Source organism: Culex quinquefasciatus, chromosome 2 (genome assembly GCF_015732765.1).
Source record: "Culex quinquefasciatus strain JHB chromosome 2, VPISU_Cqui_1.0_pri_paternal, whole genome shotgun sequence".
Lineage (NCBI taxonomy): Eukaryota > Metazoa > Arthropoda > Insecta > Diptera > Culicidae > Culex > Culex quinquefasciatus.
Window position 1 is genome coordinate 151,875,493 of NC_051862.1, and position 25,918 is coordinate 151,901,410.

At 35.9% G+C, this 25,918-nt stretch overlaps 1 protein-coding gene across 17 annotated transcripts in view; it reads right to left on the reverse strand.

The window, feature by feature from the left end:
* Positions 1-25,918, reverse strand: part of LOC6041618 (sodium/hydrogen exchanger 3) — a 133,305-nt gene that overhangs the window by 20,227 nt on the left and 87,160 nt on the right. For 10 of the 17 annotated variants that reach the window (XM_038251225.1, XM_038251220.1, XM_038251219.1 and 7 more), the window contains 11 exons: positions 17,302-17,519; positions 17,160-17,243; positions 16,871-17,079; positions 16,677-16,802; positions 16,428-16,609; positions 15,905-16,040; positions 15,121-15,135; positions 10,598-10,609; positions 9,093-9,149; positions 8,958-9,038; positions 8,806-8,878 (listed from right to left, as the gene is read on the reverse strand). In XM_038251225.1, coding sequence (XP_038107153.1) covers positions 8,806-8,878; positions 8,958-9,038; positions 9,093-9,149; positions 10,598-10,609; positions 15,121-15,135; positions 15,905-16,040; positions 16,428-16,609; positions 16,677-16,802; positions 16,871-17,079; positions 17,160-17,243; positions 17,302-17,519 — 1,193 coding nt within the window. The remainder of the gene's footprint in view (positions 1-8,805; positions 8,879-8,957; positions 9,039-9,092; positions 9,150-10,597; positions 10,610-15,120; positions 15,136-15,904; positions 16,041-16,427; positions 16,610-16,676; positions 16,803-16,870; positions 17,080-17,159; positions 17,244-17,301; positions 17,520-25,918) is intronic. The other 7 variants (XM_038251223.1, XM_038251231.1, XM_038251226.1 and 4 more) reach the window with 5 other exon arrangements.

Below are 25,918 nucleotides of genomic sequence, written 5' to 3' on the forward strand. Positions count from 1 at the left end.
TGGTTTGATTCAAACAATGAGTAATGCTACATCCATGATGGAAGCTATCCAGATTGGATTAAAATTTGCGAATGATGTTGTTCTTACCCTGAAGTTTAATCATGGATCTAAGTAATTCCATCAATATTATGAATTTTAATGCTCGCTCTTTAAAAGCGAAAGAAAATGAATTTTTCAACTTTTACGAGTTCATAACGTGCATGTTGCTGTTATAACCGAAACATTTTTAAAAACTGGCACTTATTTGAAAAGTGATCCAGATTATAAAGTTATAACTAATAACCGAATGAATCGAAATGGCGGTGGAGTTGCAATAGTTATCCACCGTAGTATGACTTATAGCACGTTACGTGACTTTAAGTTAAAAGTTATTGAAAGTTTGGGCATTGAACTTGAAACTTCTTTTGGGAAAATTATGATTGCAGCTGCATATTTGCCATTCCAATGCACTGGGGAAAATAAAAATTATTTCAAAGGGGATTTGAATAAACTTACTCGGCATAGATCTCGATTTTTGATCATCGGTGATTTTAATGCCAAACACCAATCTTGGAATAATTCAAAAGTAAATTCCAATGGTAAAATTCTGTTCAGAGATTGCACTTCTGGTCTTTATTCGGTTTTATACCCGAATGGGCCAACTTGCTTTTCTTCTGTTAGAAATCCATCAACAATTGATTTGGTGTTGACAAATCAAAGTCAGTATTGTGGTCCTTTAGTGACTCATGCTGATTTTGATTCTGATCATCTTCCAGTAACTTTTTCACTTTCTCATGAAGCAGTTACCAGACCCAATAGTTCTGTGTTTAATTACCACAAAGCTAATTGGGACAGGTATCAGCATCATATTGAGAATAATTTAAATCATGATTTTGTTTTAGAAACCAAAGCTGATATTGATTCAGCCTTGGAATCTTTAACTAATGCAATTTTGGATGCTAGGAATATTGCTATTCCTAAAGTCCAAGTCAAATTTGATTCTCCCATTATTGATGACGATCTTCAGCTTCTGATTCGTCTGAAAATGTTCGCCGAAGACAGTATCAACGTTCTCGTGATCCTGCACTGAAGCGAATTCAAAAGATTTGCAAAAGGTTATTGACCACAGATTCACTCTCCTGCGAAATGAAAAGTTCGCAAGAGATGTCGAACAAATTAAACCTTATTCCAAACCTTTTGGAAACTTTCAAAGGTTCTTAAGAAACCTCAAAACCCATCCCTTCTTTAAAAGATGGTGATAATATTCTATTAACTAATGGGGAAAAGCTCAAAAACTTGCTCAGCAGTTTGAGAGTGCTCATAATTTCAACTTGAATGTTTTGAGTCCTATTGAAAATCAAATTTCAATAGAATTTCAGAATATTGTTGAACAAGAATTTTCATCAGATGAAGTTTTTAATACGGATCTGAATGAAATAAAATCTATTATCAAAAAATTTAAAAATATGAAAGCCCCTGGTGAGGATGGCATTTTTACATTTTAATTAAAAATTACCAGAAGCAACTTTAAGTAGCTTGGTCAAAATTTTCAACAAATGTTTTGATTTGGCATATTTTCCCAGTAGTTGGAAAAATGCCAAAGTAATTCCGATTTTGAAACCGGATAAAAATCCTGCTGAAGCCTCAAGCTATCGGCCCATTAGTTTGCTTTCATCTATTAGTAAATTATTCGAAAGAATAATTCTTAATAGAATGATGACGCACATTAATGAAAATTCAATTTTCGCTGATGAGCAGTTTGGATTTCGCCTTGGGCATTCAACTACTCATCAGTTGTTGAGAGTTTCAAATTTAATTCGAAGCAACAAATCTGAGGGCTATTCTACTGGCGCTGCTCTTCTAGACATAGAAAAAGCATTTGACAGTGTTTGGCATAAAGGTTTGATTGCGAAATTGAAAAGGTTTAATTTTCCGATTTATATCGTGAAAATTATTCAAAATTATTTGACGGATCGTACTCTGCAGGTATGTTATCAGAATAGCAAATCTGATCAACTACCTGTACGTGCTGGCGTCCCTCAAGGAAGCATTTTGGGTCCAATTTTATACAATATTTTTACTTCTGACTTGCCTGATTTGCCCCCAGGATGTCAGAAATCACTTTTTGCTGATGACACAAGCATCTCCGCCAAAGGCAGAAGCCTTCGTGTCATCACAAGAAGATTACAAAAGCTTGGATATTTTCAATTCTTATTTGAAAGAATGGAAAATTACTCCAAATGCTGCAAAACTCAACTTATTATTTTCCCTCACAAACCAAGGGCTGATTTTCTTAAACCAAAAAGTCATCACATTATAAAGATGAATGAGGTAAATTTAAAGTGGGAGGATCAAGTGAAATATCTTGGACTTGGTTTTGACAAAACCTTACTTACAAGGATCACATTGAAAGTATCCAGGTTAAATGTAACAAATATATTAAATGTTTGTATCCACTTATAAACAGGAATTCTAGACTTTGTCTCAAGAATAAACTGTTAATTTATAAACAAATTTTCAGACCTGCCATGCTTTATGCTGTGCCGATCTGGACAAGCTGTTGCTTAACCAGGAAGAAAAAACTTCAGAGGATTCAGAACAAAATTCTGAAAATGATTCTGAAACTTCCTCCCTGGTTCAGCACCAGTGAACTTCATCAATTAGCCGAAGTTGACACTTTGGATGTTATGTCCAATAAGATAATTGATGCATTTCGACAAAAATCATTGCAGTCTTCAGCTGCATTGATCCGCTCTTTATATAGTTTATAAGTTAGTTTTAAGGTATCCCTTTTCCCTTTTGTACATGTAGGACCTCCTACATTTGAAATCACTGAATAGCGAAAGCTACAATATTTCATGAATAAATGAAAGTTGCTAGTATTTAAAATTGAGGTGAAAAGTCATCGTTTGTGATTGGACACTCAATAATATTTTAACTGAATGAATGTACATGGAAAAGAAATTTGAATAAATATAAATTAAAAAAAAAAAAAAGATGTACTTCTGTATTTTATGAAAGTTTTATTTTTCAATATTACCAAGTTTTTTTTCTCCTTTTTCACCTATCGCAGGAACCGCAAAAAATGTTAAATGTTTGATTAAAAATAAAGATTGCAGTTTAAGTTTAATTTCCTCAAACTTTACAAACATTTCTACTGGAAGTTGTAGATGTTATGCAGTTGTAATGACATTCATCTCAGCTGTAGTTGACGAAACTCATCATGCTTTTTTTTTAAATGGAAGATATTAATTTTGATTTTCTAGTGAGACAGAATTCTTTCCGAAGATTTTTTCGACGGAATAGTGTCGATTGCCAGCAAATAAAGTTCTATTCATTTATCGATTTTTCATTTCAAGCGACCAGTTATTATGATCTTTGCAGAATGTTTGCCACCCTGACCTTAGACATCACACTGAATGCAATATTTTTCAAAGAAAATTATAAACGATCATATTGAATATACAGCAAACCAGCAGGATCCAGATAGAAGATTAGATTTGATAAAGATTTGACCCGATACGAAATAGAGAGGCCCAAAAAATTGCGTTTTTATGGTTTTCGCAAAAAAAACACGTTTTTTTTTTTTAAGTCATGTCTCCGCAACGAGTGAACAAATTTTAGCTCACCAAGTTGCAACAGAAAGGTGATAAGTTGAGATTTTGATGAAAATTACTTAGACATTTGAAAAAATAAGCCTGGACACTAGTGTGTCCCAAAAAAATGCGATGTGGTGGAAACCTTCGGGCTAACCAGGATTTCGATAAATTTTCGAACTTTCTTCACCCGTGAAAGAGAGAGGAGGCAAATCACGCATTGGAAAATCGCTCCCAAACTTCTCCAAAAAATCAATCTGTTGATGATTTTTTGTGAATTTCATTGTTAGCACCACTTAAAATTATTTATTTCACTTTGTTCACACTCATTGACCATCTACAAAAAGTGGCAGTTCATTTTTCGACTTGTGACGTTACACATGCAAGTGTAGTAGTGAAAAAGATGTTCCGCCGGTTAATCAAGATGATGATTTTTTTTAGATTCCTTTTACCAATCTCTCGTGCGTGAGAGAGGAGAGCCATGCTCCCTTCGGATTTTTTCTCTTGATGAACGTTCAAAGATTTTCTTTTGATGATGATTATTCCATCGCTGTTTCATACAACGAACAATTCCCAAAAATCGGTAAGAACTTGCGATTTGCGATTTGCTGAAAAATGGTCTGCTTTCATAGAAAATATCATATTTTGTTCTAAAACCTTGAAAATGTATTCAAATTGCCTCATATTTCACTTTGAATCATAGTTAGGAGTCCAACCAATAATTTTCTGTATTCATGTTGATCCAGGAAGACGTCATTTTTTATTGGCAGCATGATTAAGTTGAGAAAAAGAAATTTTATGCCAGAATTTTCTACACTTTTCTCTAACAAAAACATAAAAAAATGCCATTAAAACAATACCATCGTCTTGTATTGAAAATTTTGCTCTCTGAACAGTTAGTTTTTGTCACTTCACTGCCAAGATACAGACATTTTAGTAAAATAAAAATGGTGAATTTTGAAAATTCCCTACACTGAAAAAAATAAAAGTACCAAATTCCTAAATTCTAGGAATTTTGGCTCCTTTCCTTAGGCTGGTACAAATTTTATTTAAAGTTTTTGCCCCCCCCCCTTCAATGTTAGCCCGAAAAATCAGGGGGCGAAAAAAATATTTTTTCAAAAAACTTCAATTTTTTTATGAAAATTTTAGAGCAATTAATTAAAATCAATTTAAAATGAATTCCCCTGCGTTTAGAATCATTTTTAGCATGTTTGGGTTGATTTAAAAATCTTTAGAATTTTTGAAAATTTTCGATGTCTACTATCGCTAAAGTTTTTTTCGCTAAAATTTTTGCTTTCGTCAAATTTTACATTTTTTGAAAACTTTTATTGCAAAACAATTGAACTGGTGTATAATACATTTGAAAACACTTTTTCCATGCAAATGTTGAAACTATGGCATGTTATTTTAATATTCATATTTTTTTTATTTTTTCGCCCCCCCCCCCCCTGCTCGACTCCGACAGAGCCGAGGGACAAAAGCTTTTAAAAATAGTTGCATCGGCCTTATTAAGTAATCCAAAAAAAACCCGATTACTAAATAAGGAAAAGATGCAAAATTTTTAGAATAAAGGAATTCGGAACTATTTTTTTATTTCAGTGTATGAAAACTCAGTTTAATCACTTACACCACTGTTTCAGTTAATGCTAGCATTTTATATGTTTCCAAATCGTATGCATTGTTTTATAACAGCAATTTAAAAGCAAGATCAATATTTTCATTGATTTGACTACACATTAAAAAAATGTGTAATTTTTTAAAGTTTAATTTGAAGGTTGAATATCACCTCTTTTATGCTGTAATTTTACCTCAATGTATACTAAAAAGTGACATTACACCAGAAAAGTGGTAAAATTACACCTTTCCAGGGATTCTCTGACATAAAAGATGTACCCCTTCCCAGATGTTACCATGATTTTTTTTACTGTGTGACGTAAGCGCCACAAGCACTTCCGCAAGCATTCTTAAGCATAACAAAATCACATTTTTTCAAGATTTTGATGAAAATGGCTTTAAAAAAATTGAACATATGTATCAAGGTTAATATTTTTTCAATTAAAGAGAAATCCGGGTGAGCCCGATGGAACCCACCACATCTCCTGTTTTTGGGACACTCTACTGAACACATTTGTAGATACAGTCATGCCTCGGTTTAGCACCGCATATGGGGGATGCAAAACCGAGGCGTGCATAACCGAGGCACAGAGCTTATGGGATTTTGGCTATATGGGAGACATTGGCTTTATTCGTACGAAAAATCATGCAAACATCAAAAAATTATAGTGTTTTGGAATCGAGATGAGGTCAGCTATCCATTAAAATTATTATTTCATGAAAATTTTCACAAAAATACGTATTTTTCCTGTATTTCGAAAATGCATTTTTTTCTCTAAAGAAACCAAAAAAATATTGTTATTGCAATATGGGTATCAAATGATCAGGTTTTTCATACATTTTGGATGTAATGACAACATTTTTTGAAAATACTCCAATTTTTCACAAAACTACGTCTTTTCGAAAAAATACTCAAAATGTCCGATTTTACAATGTGGATATCAAACGATCGGGATTTTTTCATACATTTCGAATGTAATAACAATATTCTTTAAAAATACTAAAAAATTTCACAAAACTACGTATTTTCGAAAAAAATACTAAAAATTTCCGTTTTTACAATGTGGGTATCAAACGATCGGGATTTTTTCACACATTTCGAAAGTTATTAAAAAAATGAATATGCTCAAAATTTTCACAAAACTAAGTATTTTTTTAAAAAATTGATTTGATTATTTGATACCCATAATGTAAAAACTGAAATTTTGAAAAGTATTACAAAAAAACGTAGTTTTGTGAAAACTTTGAGTATTTTCAAAAAATATTGTTATTACATTCGAAATATATGAAAAATCGATCGTTTCGTTTGATACCCACGTTGTAAAAACGAAAATTTTGAGTATTTTTTTTTCGAAAATACATATTTTTGTGATTTTTTTTTGTATTTTCAAAAAATATTGTTAGTACATTCGAAATGTATGAAAAAATCCCGATCGTTTGATACCCACATTTTAAAAACGGAAATTTTGAGTATTTTTTTTTCGAAAATACGTAGTTTTGTGAAAATTTGAAGTATTTTTAAAGAATATTGTTAGTACATTCGAAATGTATGAAAAAATACCGATCGTTTGAAACCTACAATGTAAAAACGGAAATTTTGAGTATTTTTTTTTCGAAAATACGTAGTTTTGTGAAAATTTTGATTATTTTCTAAAAATGTTGTTATTACGTTCGAAATGTATGAAAAAATCCCAATCGCTTGATACCCATATTGTAAAAATTGAAATTTAGAGTATTTTTTTCGAAAAAACGTAGTTTTGTGAAAATTTGGAGTATAATCTAAAGATGTTGTTATTACATCCGAAATGTATGAAAAAATCCTGATCATTTGATACCCATTTTGCAATAACAATATATTTTTGGATTCTTTACAGAAAAAAATGCATTTTCGAAATACAGAAAAAATACGTATTATTGTAAAAATTTTCATGAAATAATAGTTTTAATGGATAACTGACATCATCCCGATTCCAAAACACTATAATTTTTTGATGCTTGCATGATTTTTCATACGATTAAAGCCAATGTCTCCCATATAGCCAAAATCCCATAAGCTCTGTGCTTCAGTTAAGCACTGGGCCGTGCTTAACCGAGGCAGCTGAACGGTGCAAAACCGAGGTAGTGCAAAACCGAGGCGTGCAAAACCGAGGCATGACTGTATAATGAAAACTTGGTTTGCTTTTATGAAGTTCTCGGGATCAAACAGCTTCAAGCTGAACATATTTTCTATGATTTTTTAAATGTTTTACGTAACTAACACTCCCAAGAATGGGGGATATTCATTACAGAATTTCAAACTAAAAGTCGTCAGCTATGTGCTATCTTGTGACAAAGACCATTTAATACTATTCGAGAAAATCGATTTTTAAAGTTTGATGATTAATATTTTCAAAACTATGAGTGGTAGAGCCAACCTTTTTGAAGCAATCGGTATCAACATAAATTTGTGAAAAACAAGAAAAATTTTCCACATTCTCCAACAACATGTATGACGTGTCACAAGCGTGCACAATCATTTTGATGATAACTTGGTCTATGTCACAAGTGTGTATTGCGATATCCGGGAAACGGAAGCGAGTTTCCAAAATCGGGTTAAAGCATTTTGTAGTGTTTGTTAAGTATAGCAAAACGTCATCATTAACTCATTTTAGATCAAAATAGTCTATGTCACAAGATAGCACACAGCTGACGAAGTACCATGCTTTTCCATCGAAATTAGTTTCCAGTACAATTTGATGGAGACGCATGGTGCTTCATGTTCAATTAATGTACCGAATTCCGAATCTTAATCACATTTGATATGGATCCTGCTGGATTGACGTGAAATTGCTGTAAAAATAGATGGGAAATAGTCAGTCTTCGATGCATTCTGACATTTCGGGAACACAGCCATGTGAAATGGAATTATGTTTTCTATAAATGTGATCAATATTTTATTTTATTTTGGAAAATTTAAAATTCTTAATTCATATAATCGAGACCAAGGAGAATTACAATCGGTGTTTGCATATTTAACTATTTTCCAATTATCCTTTCAAAATCCTAGCATTTCTAGTTTAACAAAATCATAAATTTTACGCATGCAACATATATTAATTTTTCAGTTTCACTTTATTGATTTCTTCTTTAATTTTATACTCCAACATTTATATTCGATAACACTACATACAGCCAGAGTAGTCACACTACAACAGCAACTACTACCAAATTGTGCCATGTTCGAACTGCACCGTTGAAATAGATTTGTTGGTCCGAATGTATTAATTTATTTATTTCAAGTGCGAACAAGGCATTTTTCGTTCAAAACAACAAAAAGAAGTAACAGAATTGAATGAAAGTAAAACAATTGAAGATAGTTAAAGTTCAAATAGTGTAAGACACAATAAAGAGAGACAGTTTGAGAAATAAAAGGTAAAGAGAGACAGTGAGAGATCAAAAGTGAAAAAAGAATTATCTGACGAGTCATTACCTATTTCTAATCTACGATATTTGCTAAGACTCTGAGAGTATTTTCTTTTACTTTTTTTGCGATTGTAATTGTTAGGTGGTGGTTGTGGTGGTGGATGGTGGTTAGTAATCGTAATGGTATCATTAGTCATAACGATATCGTTCGTACCGTGCGCAAACTGTTTGGCCGACCCGTTCTGCGCGAACTCCGGGAACGAGACGTGGTTCTGCTGCTTGCCGTCCTGTTGATTTTTGTTTTATTTTGGTTGAGAAAAGTTTAAGTTTGACACTTCAATATTTTGAAACGCGAAATCGTCCTACCTTTACTCGTTTACTTCGCTTGTGATGCTTCTTCTCGCTGATCATCCGCCGGATGTTCATTTGCATTTTGTAGTTTACTTGCTGTAAAAAAAAATATTACCTCAACAAATTACAAAAAAGTTAAGTGCAACCCACCTGAGTCGTAAGATCTCTGTCGTCGACTGCGTGCCGACTGTAGCTCAGTCTTCGATGCTGCAAAGACAACAAATTGGATCTGTTTAGTCAATTCACAAGCAAATCTCAAATCACTGCTCTAATAACGAGAAGCCAGATTGGTGTGTGTTTTTTTATTGCGTTTAATTTCAAACATAATATATCTACTAGCCGAATGTCGGATTGAACCGAATTTAGAACCCGTTTACAGAAACAGAAACCACAACACTGGAATATCAACAGCCAACATATTGCATTCCTTATTCTTAATTAGCATTAGAAACCTTCCACCGATCCTCAGGTTAGGTGATGTGTTTAGTTTGTACGAAGCTAACTCTAACGAGATTTCCGCTCGATATGGATTACTGGATACAAGTGTGAGATATGCTAGACTCCTACGGTGAGATTATTGAGGAAAAGCGTCTGCTTTTACAGCTAGCAAAATTTTGGTATGGGACCATCCATAAACCACGTGGACACCTTAGTGGGGTGGGTTTGGTAATTGTCTACGCTCCATACATAAGAGATTTTATTTGTATGGAAGTTGTCCAGGGTTTTCAAAAAAAGTGTCCACGTGGTTTATGGATGGTCCCTATGAACTAAGACGAAAAATAATTGCATGCTAACTATCAACTTGATGTGCAGTTCTATTCTATTTGTTTGGAAAGGTGTGGACTCAAAGGAACTTATTTTTTTCAAAATTAAACTACACTAAAATCTAGCTAGATTGATTTATTTTCATCTGAAGGTTATCACGCCCACACTTATTTCAAAATTATAAATTGTTTGTATAGAAATTTGATCAACTTTGTAGAAGGAATATCTCTTATCAACAATCGACATGTTTTGGTGGAGACAAATTAAACACATCAAAATAAGTTTATAAGTATGTATTATTTATATTGAGGTATGAGAAAATTTATAAAAACAACCCCCAAAAATTTGGGACTACTTGATTGCGTCCATAATTTGCACATGGCACAACACCCCTTTTATTTTGATTTTGTAGTTCAATAAAAAAATGTGTCGTTGGACAGGAATTTTTAAGTCAAAGCTATAAAAATATTAATATCGAAGAATATATCTTTTTTATGATTCGATTGCCTGAGAAGACCATCGGACAATCGAATTAGGGATAATCGAGTCTGGACTTAATTGACAATTATTAAGATAGATTTGTTCCAAGCTTGAATAACACACTTTTGAGTACTCTTTAAATGCCGATAATAACCATTATTAAGTTATGATGACAAACTTGAAAGTTAATCCACCTGCCGCTGGATATTTACATTAAAAGCACCTCGTTAAATGCATGCAAATTTGGCTAAATTTAGCTGCGCTCGCTGTTCAAACTTCATTACTGTGACTGTACAACTTTTTAAAAAAGTAAAACATTATCTGACTAGATTAAAGACTTAAATTTTAGGAACGATAAAATATTTAAAACTGTAAGGGAAATACTTCAAAGTAAACCAGTATGAGCGCACCTTGTTATCATGCTACACGAGATTAACACATTGTTATTGATTGGGTTTGGACGATGGGTAGTTTAATTGGAGGAAATGTAGAAAAAGAGAGCAAACACGAGTAGAGACATGGAAAAAAAACGTAGAAGAAAAACGGGGAAAAACAGGTGCCAATTAGTATTGCCGATCTTCTACACTGCTGCGCTGCGGATGCTGCGGACGAGCGGGGAGTTGTTACTCCACCAGGTTTAAAGTTATACGAAAACGGATGAGTATGAAATACAGAGAAAACACAACACAACACGACTCTACAGACGAAATTGGTGCGCGTAATTTTTAAATAGTAAATTGTATGCAACACGGAAAACGCAAATGGAAACAGAAATGTTATTAACGTGTGTGTTTATGTGTTTTTCGTTTGGTTTTAAGTCCTGGAGCAACCAAACACAATGCATAAAATAACACAATAAAATTGAATCGCTTTTCGTCAATTAATTAATCAGTATTAAATTCTTATAAACTTTCACCTTTTGCTTATGTTTGAAAATGTCAATAGCTGAAAAAGTAGATTATTTCAGCACGAGTCGGACATTGGGTCCGCCAACTTACACAACAGTTGCAACGACCCTTCTTCGATTTGCGTGAAACTTTGTCCTTAGGAGTAATTTATGTCCCTGATCACGAATCCGAGGTCCACTTTTCGATATCTCGTGACGGAGTGGCGTATGACCCTTTAAATTTTTGAACAAGCGAAAAAATACATGTTTTTCAACAATTTGTAGCCTGAAATGGTGATCAGATGAAAATTTTTGTGTCAAAGGGACTTTTATGTAAAATTGGACGCCCGATTTAATAGCAAACTCAAAATTCCGAAAAAAAAAACGTATTTTTCATTAAAAAAAATAAAAAAGTTTCAAAAACTCATGGGAATTTATGAAAAATTTCATTTCCAACGTTGTTTTGATTTGAATGGTGAATCGAATGCATGTGGACATTTGACCTCAAATTTTAAACAAGTGGTGTTTTTTTTGGAATTTAAAAAAATGTGTGGAATTCGTTACAAAACATGATCTTTTCAGCACTCATCGTAATTATCGAACTCGGTGAACCTCATTGAATAAATTTATGAGCCATGCTGAAAAAATCTTCTTTTTTAATACTTGTTGCATAAACTACTATTTCCTTTTTTTTTTTGTTCTGAGCGGTATATTTACTTAACACATGGATGATTGTTTTTACGGAATTGCAAAAAAAAGTAAGCAGCTTGTTGCAAAATGTACGACTCGTGCTGAAAAAATCTGCTTTTTGCAACAACTATTATTAAACTAGAAAAAAACTCAAGGCTTGAAAAAATGTATGTTTTGGGGTCAACTTGCTGTGTATTTTTTTCTTTTTGTGTCAGCACCAGTTTGCAGTATTTTTTCTTATTTATCGAACTATGATTTAACGCTATTTGCTAGAACATTCAAGCCAATAATTTCTTTTATGGTAGAAAATTCAAAAAAAAGCAAAAAAAGTAAAAGTAACTAAAAAATATAAAAAACACAAGAAAGTCAAAAATAATGGCTGAGCTGGTACAAAATTTGTCTAAAGTTTGTGTTCCTCGGTCTAGATCAATTTTTTACCCAGATTTAGAATATTTAAGGCGAATGGTATCACAAAATGATTTTAATATCATTATAGAGCAATTCCAGCCCAAAACAGGATTTTTTAGGTACTTTTTTCTCGACTCTCTCCGATTTCAATGAAACTTTGTAGGCATGTTATCCTAGGCCTATATAAGCCATTTTTGTGTATATGGAGCCAAAAGTACTCGAAAATAACATTTGAGAAGGGCGTTAGTGTTTTGAATATTTTTGTATTTCGTAATTTAAATATTGCTTTATCTTGAATTCGTTGCATCGTATCAAAAAGTGGTCAAAGACAAACTTCTAGGAAATTTGACCTTATGAGATTTTTTGATTTTTAAATTTCAGAGTCAAATTTGAAGGGGAGCCCACGATGTTTTTTTCGTTCAAATTTTTTGTGAAAATAGCCTAAGATGTTACAAAAAGACTCACAAAAAATGCAGGATGGAGCAACTCACCTAAAAAAATACAATAATCATCTACTGGAACTGTTTTTTTAAATGTGCTCTAAACGTCAAAATTTTCAAAAACCGGATTCGTGAGTCAATTTTCCAGACAATTTTACATAAAAGTCGCCATATTGACCATTGTCCTAAGTCCAATCCTTGTGATGTTACAGCGGTTTTAAAAATAAAAATGTTGAAAAAATAGGTTTTTTATGGTTTTTGGCAATTTCTATACGTCAGATTTGTCTCGAAAATATTTTTAACGGAAAGCTCGTCCGATTTCCCATAAGTTTGTCTTTGACCACATTTCAATTGGATGTCATATAAAAATTGCCAAAAACCATCAAAAAACTTATTTTTTCAACATTTTTATTTTTGAAACCGCTGGAACTTCACAAGGATTGGACTTAGGACAATGGTCGAAATACAAAAATATTTAAAACACTTACGCCCTTCTCAAATGTCATCATCGAGTGTAACTGGCTCCATATAAACAAAAATGGCTTATATATGCCTAGGATAACATGTCTGCAAAGTTTCATTGAAATCGGAGAGGATCGGGTACAACCGATTCCCTATTTGACATGGAATTGCTCTATAGTTAATAACTATTAGTTATGCTGCCTACTATCAAAAATTTGCCAGATATATATTTATTATCTTAAACTTTTACGCCTTTAAAGGATCTAAGGTCTAAAATTTCATTTTTAGTAGAAAAACAGACGAAAAAGACATTATTTGATTAATAATACATAATTAAGCATTTTCCATTGCATTATGAATATTTTAATGAAAATTTCAATTTCAGTCAATCATAACGTTATGATTCGAAATCCGGACACTTAGTACCATATTTTTTTTGTTATAGCTGGGAAAAAATCATGTAATAAGTTGGAAATGTAGAAATATCATCAGGATTAAGTATAAACAGTCAGTTTTAAGAGAATGCATGTAAAATATATCTTTTCTAACAATTTTTCATCACAATTTGAAAATTAAAATGACTTGTTGTGCTTCGAATCCCGGACACTGTCAAAAGCTGATTCGAAATCCGGACACTTTTGCTTCGAATTCCGGACACTCGATTTTGCTTATGAATCGCACAAATTTTGACTGAAATGTTAGTGAATGGCATTCTTTAGGTCTCAAACAAGCTGTTAACATCAAAACAATCGATAGTTTATATAAAAATTTGCTAGAATTTAAGGAAATCAAAAACATAAATTTCTGCTTTGCCTTTCCGGTGCTTCGGACGCCTATGAAATATTTCCGTTGAAATGTTTCGCATTTTTGGTAAACTTATAATTTTATTTTATTTAATTGTTTTGGCATTAACTACAGCATTCAAACAAACTTTAAATGAAAGTTGATGTTAGAATTCATCAAATAACACAGTTTTGACATTCATAATGCGAACTTATATCCAAATAATTGATAAAACAAGTTGAAGTGTCCGGGTTTCGAAGCGTCCGGGAATTCGAATCATGACGTTATTTAAGCTCCAGCATTTTATAGGGAAATTTCGAAAGGTGGGGGAGCAAAAGCTTAAAATAAAATTTCAATGCACCAACAAGTTGTTTAACAGACTTAATACTACAAAACAAAATACTTATTGAGATGAATGCAAATCATAACTGCACACAAAATATTTGCACACTGAAAATCATACCCCTTCTCCCCCCGCTCGCCTAGAGTGGTGCGTGTCTCGACTGAGCTTTGTTGCTTTCGACCACTTTAGAACAGTTTCAAACTAGGGTGTGTGTCTTAGATAGTTTTTTTCTGCTGTAATTTGAGGTGTGCACTTTGTTGGAGAGCTTTTTATTGCGGATTTCAGAGACACCCTAGTTTGAAACTGTTCTAAAGTGGTCGAAAGCAACAAAGCTCAGTCGAGACACGCACCACTCTAGGCGAGCGGGGGGTAGAAGGGGTATGATTTTCAGTGTGCAAATATTTTGTGTGCAGTTATGATTTGCACAGGGGGAGAATTTGGTGCAAAGTGTGCAATACAACTTTCACGATCGTTGCAAAATCTCTGAAATCTGCAATATTCGAGTGAAAATAACCACTCACACTGCTAAGGTCATTTAGGCCTCATAAACCCAAGTTCAATTGCCAAAATTGATAATTATGAAAAAATATGCCGAGCTTTAAAAAAATAGGTAATTTTATCGAAAAGGCTCCGTAGGAGTTATCTTAATGTTGACAGTTGTTTGTCAGTTTCAGACATAAATTACTGTATCTTGATTTTTTAAGATATGTTTCCTACGGTGGTGGGGGACAAAAACTCAAAAAAAGCTTATAAAAAATGCTGCTTAAATAGTATTCGAGAAACCCCAATGGATTGCCAATTTTGTATTTATCTGCATTATAAATTGATGCTTGGTTGCTCGAGGACACAGGGACATTACTTTTAAGTAGAATGAATGAATTTAAAATGTTTGAAAAAATCGAAAGAAATATATGTTCGTACCATATGCGTTGATGCCTTTTTTTGAACCGGTGATTAATGAGGCAAGGATGGCATGGAAGAGCGCAATCGTTTTTGTTTTTTTTGTTTTCCACCCGGATTTATTTTCGGAATTCAGCAATACCGTTTTGGGAGATGTTCATTTCCAGGAAAAGCCGATGGCAGGATGTCGACAGAATGGGCATATTTTTGAAGGTGGGGGAGCGCATTGTTTCACCGATTCATTTTTATTTTTATTTTTTTTGGTTCGTTTTGTTTTCCGTTTGACGCAATGGCCGCCGTTCAGGCAGGTGATGATTTATAATTGTAATTGGTGTTTTTTTGATTTATTTTCGAACGATGCACACCCAGGTTGATTTGTGGAGCGGTGAAGATGGTTCAAGCGGGATTTGTTTGATTTTTTTTTTGCGCGATTCGTTTTTTGCACGCGGACGGGGGGAAGATGTTGAAAAGGGCGAAAAGAGAAACGTAATTATTCAAATTGGATGTTAATTAATGTCAAACGGGGGAGATATTCTCGACTGCACTACGAAATAAAGCTACCGAAATATATCATGTGGGATTGGCACTGTTGAAGGGATAAATAATTTGCCGAGTTAAATGTTGCTCAGTTTGTTTTTGGTGGAAGCTAGCCTAAATGGAAATTTGTTGAAATGGTTGCACTTTTCACGGTTTTCTGTCCGGTACTAAGCTGTGAGGCGCAATCGAAGGTGACGAACTAAGTGTTCTAGCATGACGCCAATGTACGGTACAACATTTTGGTGAAATAATTTTTGAAAGTACTCACCCTTCGGTACGGTTTCAGTTCCACCGATAGCAAATGGTGAATCTTTGCGTCGGTCAAGTCTTTCTTCGACGGATTGTAGTCCAGCTCCTGCATGTCCAGATTACGCGTTGAGTTCTCCAGATTCGAGAAACTAGGGCTGTGGATGGATTGAAAGTTTGAAAATATTACACAAATTTAGGGGGTGAACAATTTGTTAGGAAGAAAAACATCTTAGCCATCTATATTAGGTAAATAAAACTAATAAATTGATGCATGTTACGGGAATCACTTCGCAGTAAATCCTGGCACCAATCGTTATGCTACTAGAAAATCGGGAGCTCAAGTCCTAAATATATATGACTGTATAAAAGAGGAAGAAAACCAATAAATTACAGGGAAATATACTTAAAAATTAGGAAAACATTACGAAAACACAAAATATACACAGAAAATAGAGAGTTAGTAAGTTTAAACCTCGATTCGATTCTTTTGTGCTCCCACAAAATTTATTTCATGCATGCATCGATCTATTAACTTTGTTTACCATGTGCCCAGAAACGAGGCCCCGCACCTGCCACCGAAGACGCCGGTGTAGTTGCGGAACAGGGCGCTCATCGACTCGGTGCCGGACATCTGGCCGATCGTGGACGGGTTCCGGCGCATGTAGTCCATCGCGTCGCGCATCGTCAGCTTCGAGTACGTTTCCAGAATCTTCGGCTCGGGACCCTGGGTAGGAAAAGGAGAGAATCAAGTTAGTTCAAGGGGCAAATAAAATCTCATCAGCTAAACTCACCTGTAAATTCTTAATCAGGTATGGACGAATGAACCTATTGTCAAATCTCTTAAACTTATCCCTAATATTGTAATTGCCCGTTTTGCCGACGATGTCCTCGATGCCGGCCATCATGTGATCCATAAACTGTGGGTGGGAAAGAAACATAAACAACGGGTTTCAACGCAAATCAAAGACATTTCGGCGCTCCTCACCCTCTCGTGGATCCGCTCGTTCATCGTGGGCTTACGCTTGTTGGCGCGCTTCACGTTCAGCACCCGCACCAGCGGCTTGATGGTGATGCCCTGCAGGAACACGGTGAAGTAGATAACCGCGATGGTGGTCGTCACGAACATCGGCTGCAGCGGAATGTGGTCCGGCGAGACGAGGAGCACCAGGGCGAAGGCGACCGCACCGCGAAGGCCTGTCATTATGTGTGGGGAGAAGGAAAGTGGGGTTGTTGAGCAAATTTGGGAGTGGTTTTAGGGGGACATGATTGCATACCTCCGTAAGACATAACAAATTGATCTACTTTAGATAATTTATGTATCCTAAATCGATTTGCCATCGCTGATAGAATTAAAACACCTGCAAACGAAAACCTCAAATTAGCTTCCTGGTCGAACCCCAGTCCAAAATCCCTCACCTATGATCCTAAACACGGAACAGAATACTATTGTCAGCAGGACGAACCAGGTGTTCCAGATGTGCCGGTTGTTGACCGTGGCCACGCCCAGGAACATGAAGATGATGGTTTCGGACGACGAGGACAGCATTTTCAGCGCGTACTTGATGGTGGTGTGCGATTTGTGCGACACGTTCTGCTCGACGTAGTTCTTCATCGTGATGCCGCAGAAGGTGATGCTGAAAAAAAATCAATTTATATAAAATCTGAAGAAAGCTTGAAGTAAAAATAGTCAAATTCTACATCTAAAATTTGATTTTCTGAAAAGCAAAGATTATAAAGCAGTGAAACATTAAATATAAATAATTTATAAGAAACATTATTAAAGAAGTATTCAGAAAATAAACATTAATATATAAACCACACAACTCGAATTTTTTTTTGAGTTTGTCAAAATATGATAGATTATTGCTCCCTTAACACGTTCCAATCGACAAAACTTCCGATATAAATGCTATGGAGGTGTTTTCATCGATTTCGCAAATCAACCTTTCGTTGTATTTTTTTAGTTTCTGAGACACATCCTCACAAAGTAAAAGAATTTCTGTAAGCCTCACCTAATTAGCCTGTAATTTTTGACTCGAAAACTATTGGTCCGATGTTACAAATTTAAACTTATGCGAAATTTTATGATCTTTTCAAGAAAAATATTTCGAAGCTTTTATAATGTGGCTGTGTCTATGTACAATAAGAAATAAGGGAAATTTGGGCCCTAAAGCCCTATGTAAATTTTACATGTACAACGGTAAAAAACGCTATTAGAAATCATTTCTGATAACTTTTTTTTCATTTTGATGCAAAAAAAAATCGATGGATCAAATATGATCCCTTTGGAACAAGCTGTCAAGTAGGACCTTTTCTGTCAAGAAGGGCCACAAAGTTGATTTTTAAAAATTATCTAGTTTTATACTTTTTTAAAAGTAAAGCATGATTTAAAAAAATCATTCTTTTTATTGCAAAGATCAGAAAATTTCACACGAGATATAATCAGTTGAAAATTACAGGCTAATTAGGTGACTCTTACAGAAATTCGTTTTCATAAATTCAATTTCTTTGTAAGAATGTGTCTCAGAAACAAATTGACAGATTTTCAAAGTTCATGAAAAAAAATATAGATTTTTTTTTCAGCCTTTCAAAAATATTTTTTAAATGTACTTTTCTTTCAAAATGATTTTATTTAGGTTCAGAAAACCTTTAAAAAATCATCTAGATTTTCGATATTTAAATATTCAAAAATTTACAACTCCAAAACCAGATTTTACTTCATAACGTACTATATCTCGGAAGATGTATTCTTAGTCCCCTAAAATATTTAACTAAAACTTCGAAAATGAAAAAAAAATCAATTTCAATTTATATATTGTTTATGAATATTTTGAATCATATTTTTCAATCATGCGCAGTTCTTTTGAATGTTTTTTTTTTTAAATTTGCTGACTTCAATAATTTTTTGAGGGCTGTCCATTCTTTCAAGGATTATTTATTTTAAATATTTCGGAGAACAGGGACCCAAAGCCATATGTCAATTTTTAAGTACAACGCTAAAAATACGAATTAAAACCATTTCTGATGACCTTTTGCCTTCCTCACTGAGGTAAGGCTATAATCCTGCTCTAAAAATGAACTTCGTATAAAAACGTCGTAGACCCACCTTCATGTATACATATCGACTCAGAATCGAAAACTGAACAAATGTCTGTGTGTATGTGTGTGTATGTGTGTGTATGTGTGTGTATGTGTGTGTATGTGTGTGTGTATGTGTGTGTGTATGTGTGTGTGTATGTATGTATGTGACCAACAAACTAGCTCATGTTTCTCGGCACTGGCTGAACCGATTTGACCCGAACTTGTTGCATTCGACTTGGTTTAGGGTCCCATAGATCGAGTTTTATACAGATTGTAGTTTCGATAAGTAGTTCAAAAGTTATGTATAAAAATGTGTTTTCACATATATCCGGATCTCACTTAAATGTATGTAAACTATGTCCGGATCCATCATCCGACCCATCGTTGGATAGGTTATCAAAAGACCTTTCCAACGAGTCCAAAACATTGAAGATCTGGCAACCCTGTCTCGAGATATGGCCACTTAAGTGATATTGATGTACTTTTTGGAAGCCGGATCTCACTTAAATGTATGTAAACTATGTCTGTATCCACCATCCGACCCATCGTTGGTTAGGTTATCAAAAGACCTTTCCATCGAGTCCAAAACATAGGAGATCTGGCAACCCTGTCTCGAGATATGGCCACTTAAGTGATATTGATATACTTTTTGGAAGCCGGATCTCACTTAAATGTATGTAAACTATGTCCGGATCCACCTTCCGACCCATCGTTAGTTAGGTTATCAAAAGACCTTTCCATCGAGTCCACAACATTGAAGATCTGGCAACCCTGTCTCGAGATATGGCCATTTAAGTGATATTTATGTACTTTTGGAAGCCGGATCTCACTTAAATGTATGTAAACTATGTCCGGATCCACCTTCCGACCCATCGTTGGTTAGGTTATCAAAAGACCTTCCAACGAGTCTAAAACATTGTAGATCTGGCAACCCTGTCTCGAGATATGGCCATTTAAGTGATATTTATGTACTTTTTGAAGCCGGATCTCACTTAAATGTATGTAAACGATGTCCGGATCCATCTTCCAACCCATCATTTGTTAGTTAATTGAAAGTCCTTTCCAACGAGTCCACAACATTGAAGATCTGGCAACCCTGTCTTGAGTTATGACCACTTAAGAGATATTTATGTACTTTTTTGAAGCCGGATCTCACTTAAATGTATGTAAACTATGTCCGGATCCATCATCCGACCCATCGTTGGTTAGGTTATCAAAAGACCTTTCCAACGAGTCCACAACATTGAAGATCTGGCAACCCTGTCTCGAGATATGGCCACTTAAGTGATATTGATGTACTTTTGGAAGCCGGATCTCACTTAAATGTATGTAAACTATGTCCGGATCCACCATCCGACCCATCGTTGGTTAGGTTATCAAAAGTCCTTTCCATCGAGTCCAAAACATAGGAGATCTGGCAACCCTGTCTCGAGATATGGCCACTTAAGTGATATTGATATACTTTTTGGAAGCCGGATCTCACTTAAATGTATGTAAACTATGTCCGGATCCACCTTCCGACCCATCGTTAGTTAGGTTATCAAAAGACCTTTCCATCGAGTCCAAAACATAGAAGATCTGGCAACCCTGTCTCGAGATGTGGTCACTTAAGTGATATTCATGTACTTTTTGGAAGCCGGATCTCATTTAAATGCATGTAAACTATGTCCGGGTCCATCATCCGACCCATCGTTGGTTAAGTTATCAAAAGACCTTTCCAACGAGTCCAAAACATTGAAGATCTGGCAACCCTGTCTCGAGATATGGCCATTTAAGTGATATTTATGTACTTTTTGGAAGCCGGATCTCACTTAAATGTATGTAAACTATGTCCGGATCCACCTTCCGACCCATCGTTTGTTAGGTTATCAAAAGACCTTTCCATCGAGTCCACAACATTGAAGATCTGGCAACCCTGTCTCGAGATATGGCCATTTAAGTGATATTTATGTACTTTTTGGAAGCCGGATCTCACTTAAATGTATGTAAACTATGTCCGGATCCATCTTCCAACCCATCATTTGTTAGTTAATTGAAAGTCCTTTCCAACGAGTCCACAACATTGAAGATCTGGCAACCCTGTCTTGAGTTATGACCACTTAAGAGATATTTATGTACTTTTTGGAAGCCGGATCTCACTTAAATGTATGTAAACTATGTCCGGATCCACCTTCCGACCCATCGTTAGTTAGGTTATCAAAAGACCTTTCCATCGAGTCCACAACATTGAAGATCTGGCAACCCTGTCTCGAGATATGGCCATTTAAGTGATATTTATGTACTTTTTGGAAGCCGGATCTCACTTAAATGTATGTAAACTATGTCCGGATCCACCTTCCGACCCATCGTTGGTTAGGTTATCAAAAGACCTTTCCAACGAGTCTAAAACATTGTAGATCTGGCAACCCTGTCTCGAGATATGGCCATTTAAGTGATATTTATGTACTTTTTTGAAGCCGGATCTCACTTAAATGTATGTAAACGATGTCCGGATCCATCTTCCAACCCATCATTTGTTAGTTAATTGAAAGTCCTTTCCAACGAGTCCACAACATTGAAGATCTGGCAACCCTGTCTTGAGTTATGACCACTTAAGAGATATTTATGTACTTTTTTGAAGCCGGATCTCACTTAAATGTATGTAAACTATGTCCGGATCCATCATCCGACCCATCGTTGGTTAGGTTATCAAAAGACCTTTCCAACGAGTCCACAACATTGAAGATCTGGCAACCCTGTCTCGAGATATGGCCACTTAAGTGATATTGATGTACTTTTTGGAAGCCGGATCTCACTTAAATGTATGTAAACTATGTCCGGATCCACCTTCCGACCCATCGTTGGTTAGGTTATCAAAAGACCTTTCCATCGAGTCCAAAACATAGGAGATCTGGCAACCCTGTCTCGAGATATGGCCACTTAAGTGATATTGATATACTTTTTGGAAGCCGGATCTCACTTAAATGTATGTAAACTATGTCCGGATCCACCTTCCGACCCATCGTTAGTTAGGTTATCAAAAGACCTTTCCATCGAGTCCACAACATTGAAGATCTGGCAACCCTGTCTCGAGATATGGCCATTTAAGTGATATTTATGTACTTTTTGGAAGCCGGATCTCACTTAAATGTATGTAAACTATGTCCGGATCCACCTTCCGACCCATCGTTGGTTAGGTTATCAAAAGACCTTTCCAACGAGTCTAAAACATTGTAGATCTGGCAACCCTGTCTCGAGATATGGCCATTTAAGTGATATTTATGTACTTTTTGAAGCCGGATCTCACTTAAATGTATGTAAACGATGTCCGGATCCATCTTCCAACCCATCATTTGTTAGTTAATTGAAAGTCCTTTCCAACGAGTCCACAACATTGAAGATCTGGCAACCCTGTCTTGAGTTATGACCACTTAAGAGATATTTATGTACTTTTTTGAAGCCGGATCTCACTTAAATGTATGTAAACTATGTCCGGATCCATCATCCGACCCATCGTTGGTTAGGTTATCAAAAGACCTTTCCAACGAGTCCACAACATTGAAGATCTGGCAACCCTGTCTCGAGATATGGCCACTTAAGTGATATTGATGTACTTTTTGGAAGCCGGATCTCACTTAAATGTATGTAAACTATGTCCGGATCCACCATCCGACCCATCGTTGGTTAGGTTATCAAAAGTCCTTTCCATCGAGTCCAAAACATAGGAGATCTGGCAACCCTGTCTCGAGATATGGCCACTTAAGTGATATTGATATACTTTTTGGAAGCCGGATCTCACTTAAATGTATGTAAACTATGTCCGGATCCACCTTCCGACCCATCGTTAGTTAGGTTATCAAAAGACCTTTCCATCGAGTCCAAAACATAGAAGATCTGGCAACCCTGTCTCGAGATGTGGTCACTTAAGTGATATTCATGTACTTTTTGGAAGCCGGATCTCATTTAAATGCATGTAAACTATGTCCGGGTCCATCATCCGACCCATCGTTGGTTAAGTTATCAAAAGACCTTTCCAACGAGTCCAAAACATTGAAGATCTGGCAACCCTGTCTCGAGATATGGCCATTTAAGTGATATTTATGTACTTTTTGGAAGCCGGATCTCACTTAAATGTATGTAAACTATGTCCGGATCCATCATCCGACCCATCGTTGGTTAGGTTATCAAAAGACCTTTCCAACGAGTCCACAACATTGAAGATCTGGCAACCCTGTCTCGAGATATGGCCACTTAAGTGATATTGATGTACTTTTTGGAAGCCGGATCTCACTTAAATGTATGTAAACTATGTCCGGATCCACCATCCGACCCATCGTTGGTTAGGTTATCAAAAGTCCTTTCCATCGAGTCCAAAACATAGGAGATCTGGCAACCCTGTCTCGAGATATGGCCACTTAAGTGATATTGATATACTTTTTGGAAGCCGGATCTCACTTAAATGTATGTAAACTATGTCCGGATCCACCTTCCGACCCATCGTTAGTTAGGTTATCAAAAGACCTTTCCATCGAGTCCAAAACATAGAAGATCTGGCACCCTGTCTCGAGATGTGGTCACTTAAGTGATATTCATGTACTTTTGGAAGCCGGATCTCATTTAAATGCATGTAAACTATGTCCGGTCCATCATCCGACCCATCGTTGGTTAAGTTATCAAAGACCTTTCCAACGAGTCCAAAACATTGAAGATCTGGCAACCCTGTCTCGAGATATGGCCATTTAAGTGATATTTATGTACTTTTGGAAGCCGGATCTCACTTAAATGTATGTAAACTATGTCCGGATCCACCTTCCGACCCATCGTTTGTTAGGTTATCAAAAGACCTTTCCATCGAGTCCACAACATTGAAGATCTGGCAACCCTGTCTCGAGATATGGCCATTTAAGTGATATTTATGTACTTTTGGAAGCCGGATCTCACCTAAATGTATGTAAACTATGTCCGGATCCACCATCCGACCCATCGTTGGTTAGGTTATCAAAAGACCTTTCCAACGAGTCCAAAACATTGAAGATCTGGCAACCCTGTCTCGAGATATGGCCACTTAAGTGATATTGATGTACTTTTTGGAAGCCGGATCTCACTTAAATGTATGTAAACTATGTCCGGATCCACCATCCGACCCATCGTTGGTTAGGTTATCAAAAGACCTTTCCATCGAGTCCAAAACATAGGAGATCTGGCAACCCTGTCTCGAGATATGGCCACTTAAGTGATATTGATATACTTTTTGGAAGCCGGATCTCACCTAAATGTATGTAAACTATGTCCGGATCCACCATCCGACCCATCGTTGGTTAGGTTATCAAAAGTCCTTTCCATCGAGTCCAAAACATAGGAGATCTGGCAACCCTGTCTCGAGATATGGCCACTTAAGTGATATTGATATACTTTTTGGAAGCCGGATCTCACTTAAATGTATGTAAACTATGTCCGGATCCACCTTCCGACCCATCGTTAGTTAGGTTATCAAAAGACCTTTCCATCGAGTCCAAAACATAGAAGATCTGGCAACCCTGTCTCGAGATGTGGTCACTTAAGTGATATTCATGTACTTTTGGAAGCCGGATCTCATTTAAATGCATGTAAACTATGTCCGGGTCCATCATCCGACCCATCGTTGGTTAAGTTATCAAAAGACCTTTCCAACGAGTCCAAAACATTGAAGATCTGGCAACCCTGTCTCGAGATATGGCCATTTAAGTGATATTTATGTACTTTTTGGAAGCCGGATCTCACTTAAATGTATGTAAACTATGTCCGGATCCACCTTCCGACCCATCGTTTGTTAGGTTATCAAAAGACCTTTCCATCGAGTCCACAACATTGAAGATCTGGCAACCCTGTCTCGAGATATGGCCATTTAAGTGATATTTATGTACTTTTTGGAAGCCGGATCTCACCTAAATGTATGTAAACTATGTCCGGATCCACCATCCGACCCATCGTTGGTTAGGTTATCAAAAGACCTTTCCAACGAGTCCAAAACATTGAAGATCTGGCAACCCTGTCTCGAGATATGGCCACTTAAGTGATATTGATGTACTTTTTGGAAGCCGGATCTCACTTAAATGTATGTAAACTATGTCCGGATCCACCATCCGACCCATCGTTGGTTAGGTTATCAAAAGACCTTTCCATCGAGTCCAAAACATAGGAGATCTGGCAACCCTGTCTCGAGATATGGCCACTTAAGTGATATTGAAATACTTTTTGGAAGCCGGATCTCACCTAAATGTATGTAAACTATGTCCGGATCCACCATCCGACCCATCGTTGGTTAGGTTATCAAAAGACCTTTCCAACGAGTCCAAAACATTGAAGATCTGGCAACCCTGTCTCGAGATATGGCCACTTAAGTGATATTGATGTACTTTTTGGAAGCCGGATCTCACTTAAATGTATGTAAACTATGTCCGGATCCACCATCCGACCCATCGTTGGTTAGGTTATCAAAAGACCTTTCCATCGAGTCCAAAACATAGGAGATCTGGCAACCCTGTCTCGAGATATGGCCACTTAAGTGATATTGATATACTTTTTGGAAGCCGGATCTCACCTAAATGTATGTAAACTATGTCCGGATCCACCATCCGACCCATCGTTGGTTAGGTTATCAAAAGACCTTTCCATCGAGTCCAAAACATTGAAGATCTGGCAACCCTGTCTCGAGATATGGCCATTTAAGTGATATTTATGTACTTTTTGGAAGCCGGATCTCACTTAAATGTATGTAAACTATGTCCGGATCCACCTTCCGACCCATCGTTTGTTAGGTTATCAAAAGACCTTTCCATCGAGTCCACAACATTGAAGATCTGGCAACCCTGTCTCGAGATATGGCCATTTAAGTGATATTTATGTACTTTTTGGAAGCCGGATCTCACCTAAATGTATGTAAACTATGTCCGGATCCACCATCCGACCCATCGTTGGTTAGGTTATCAAAAGA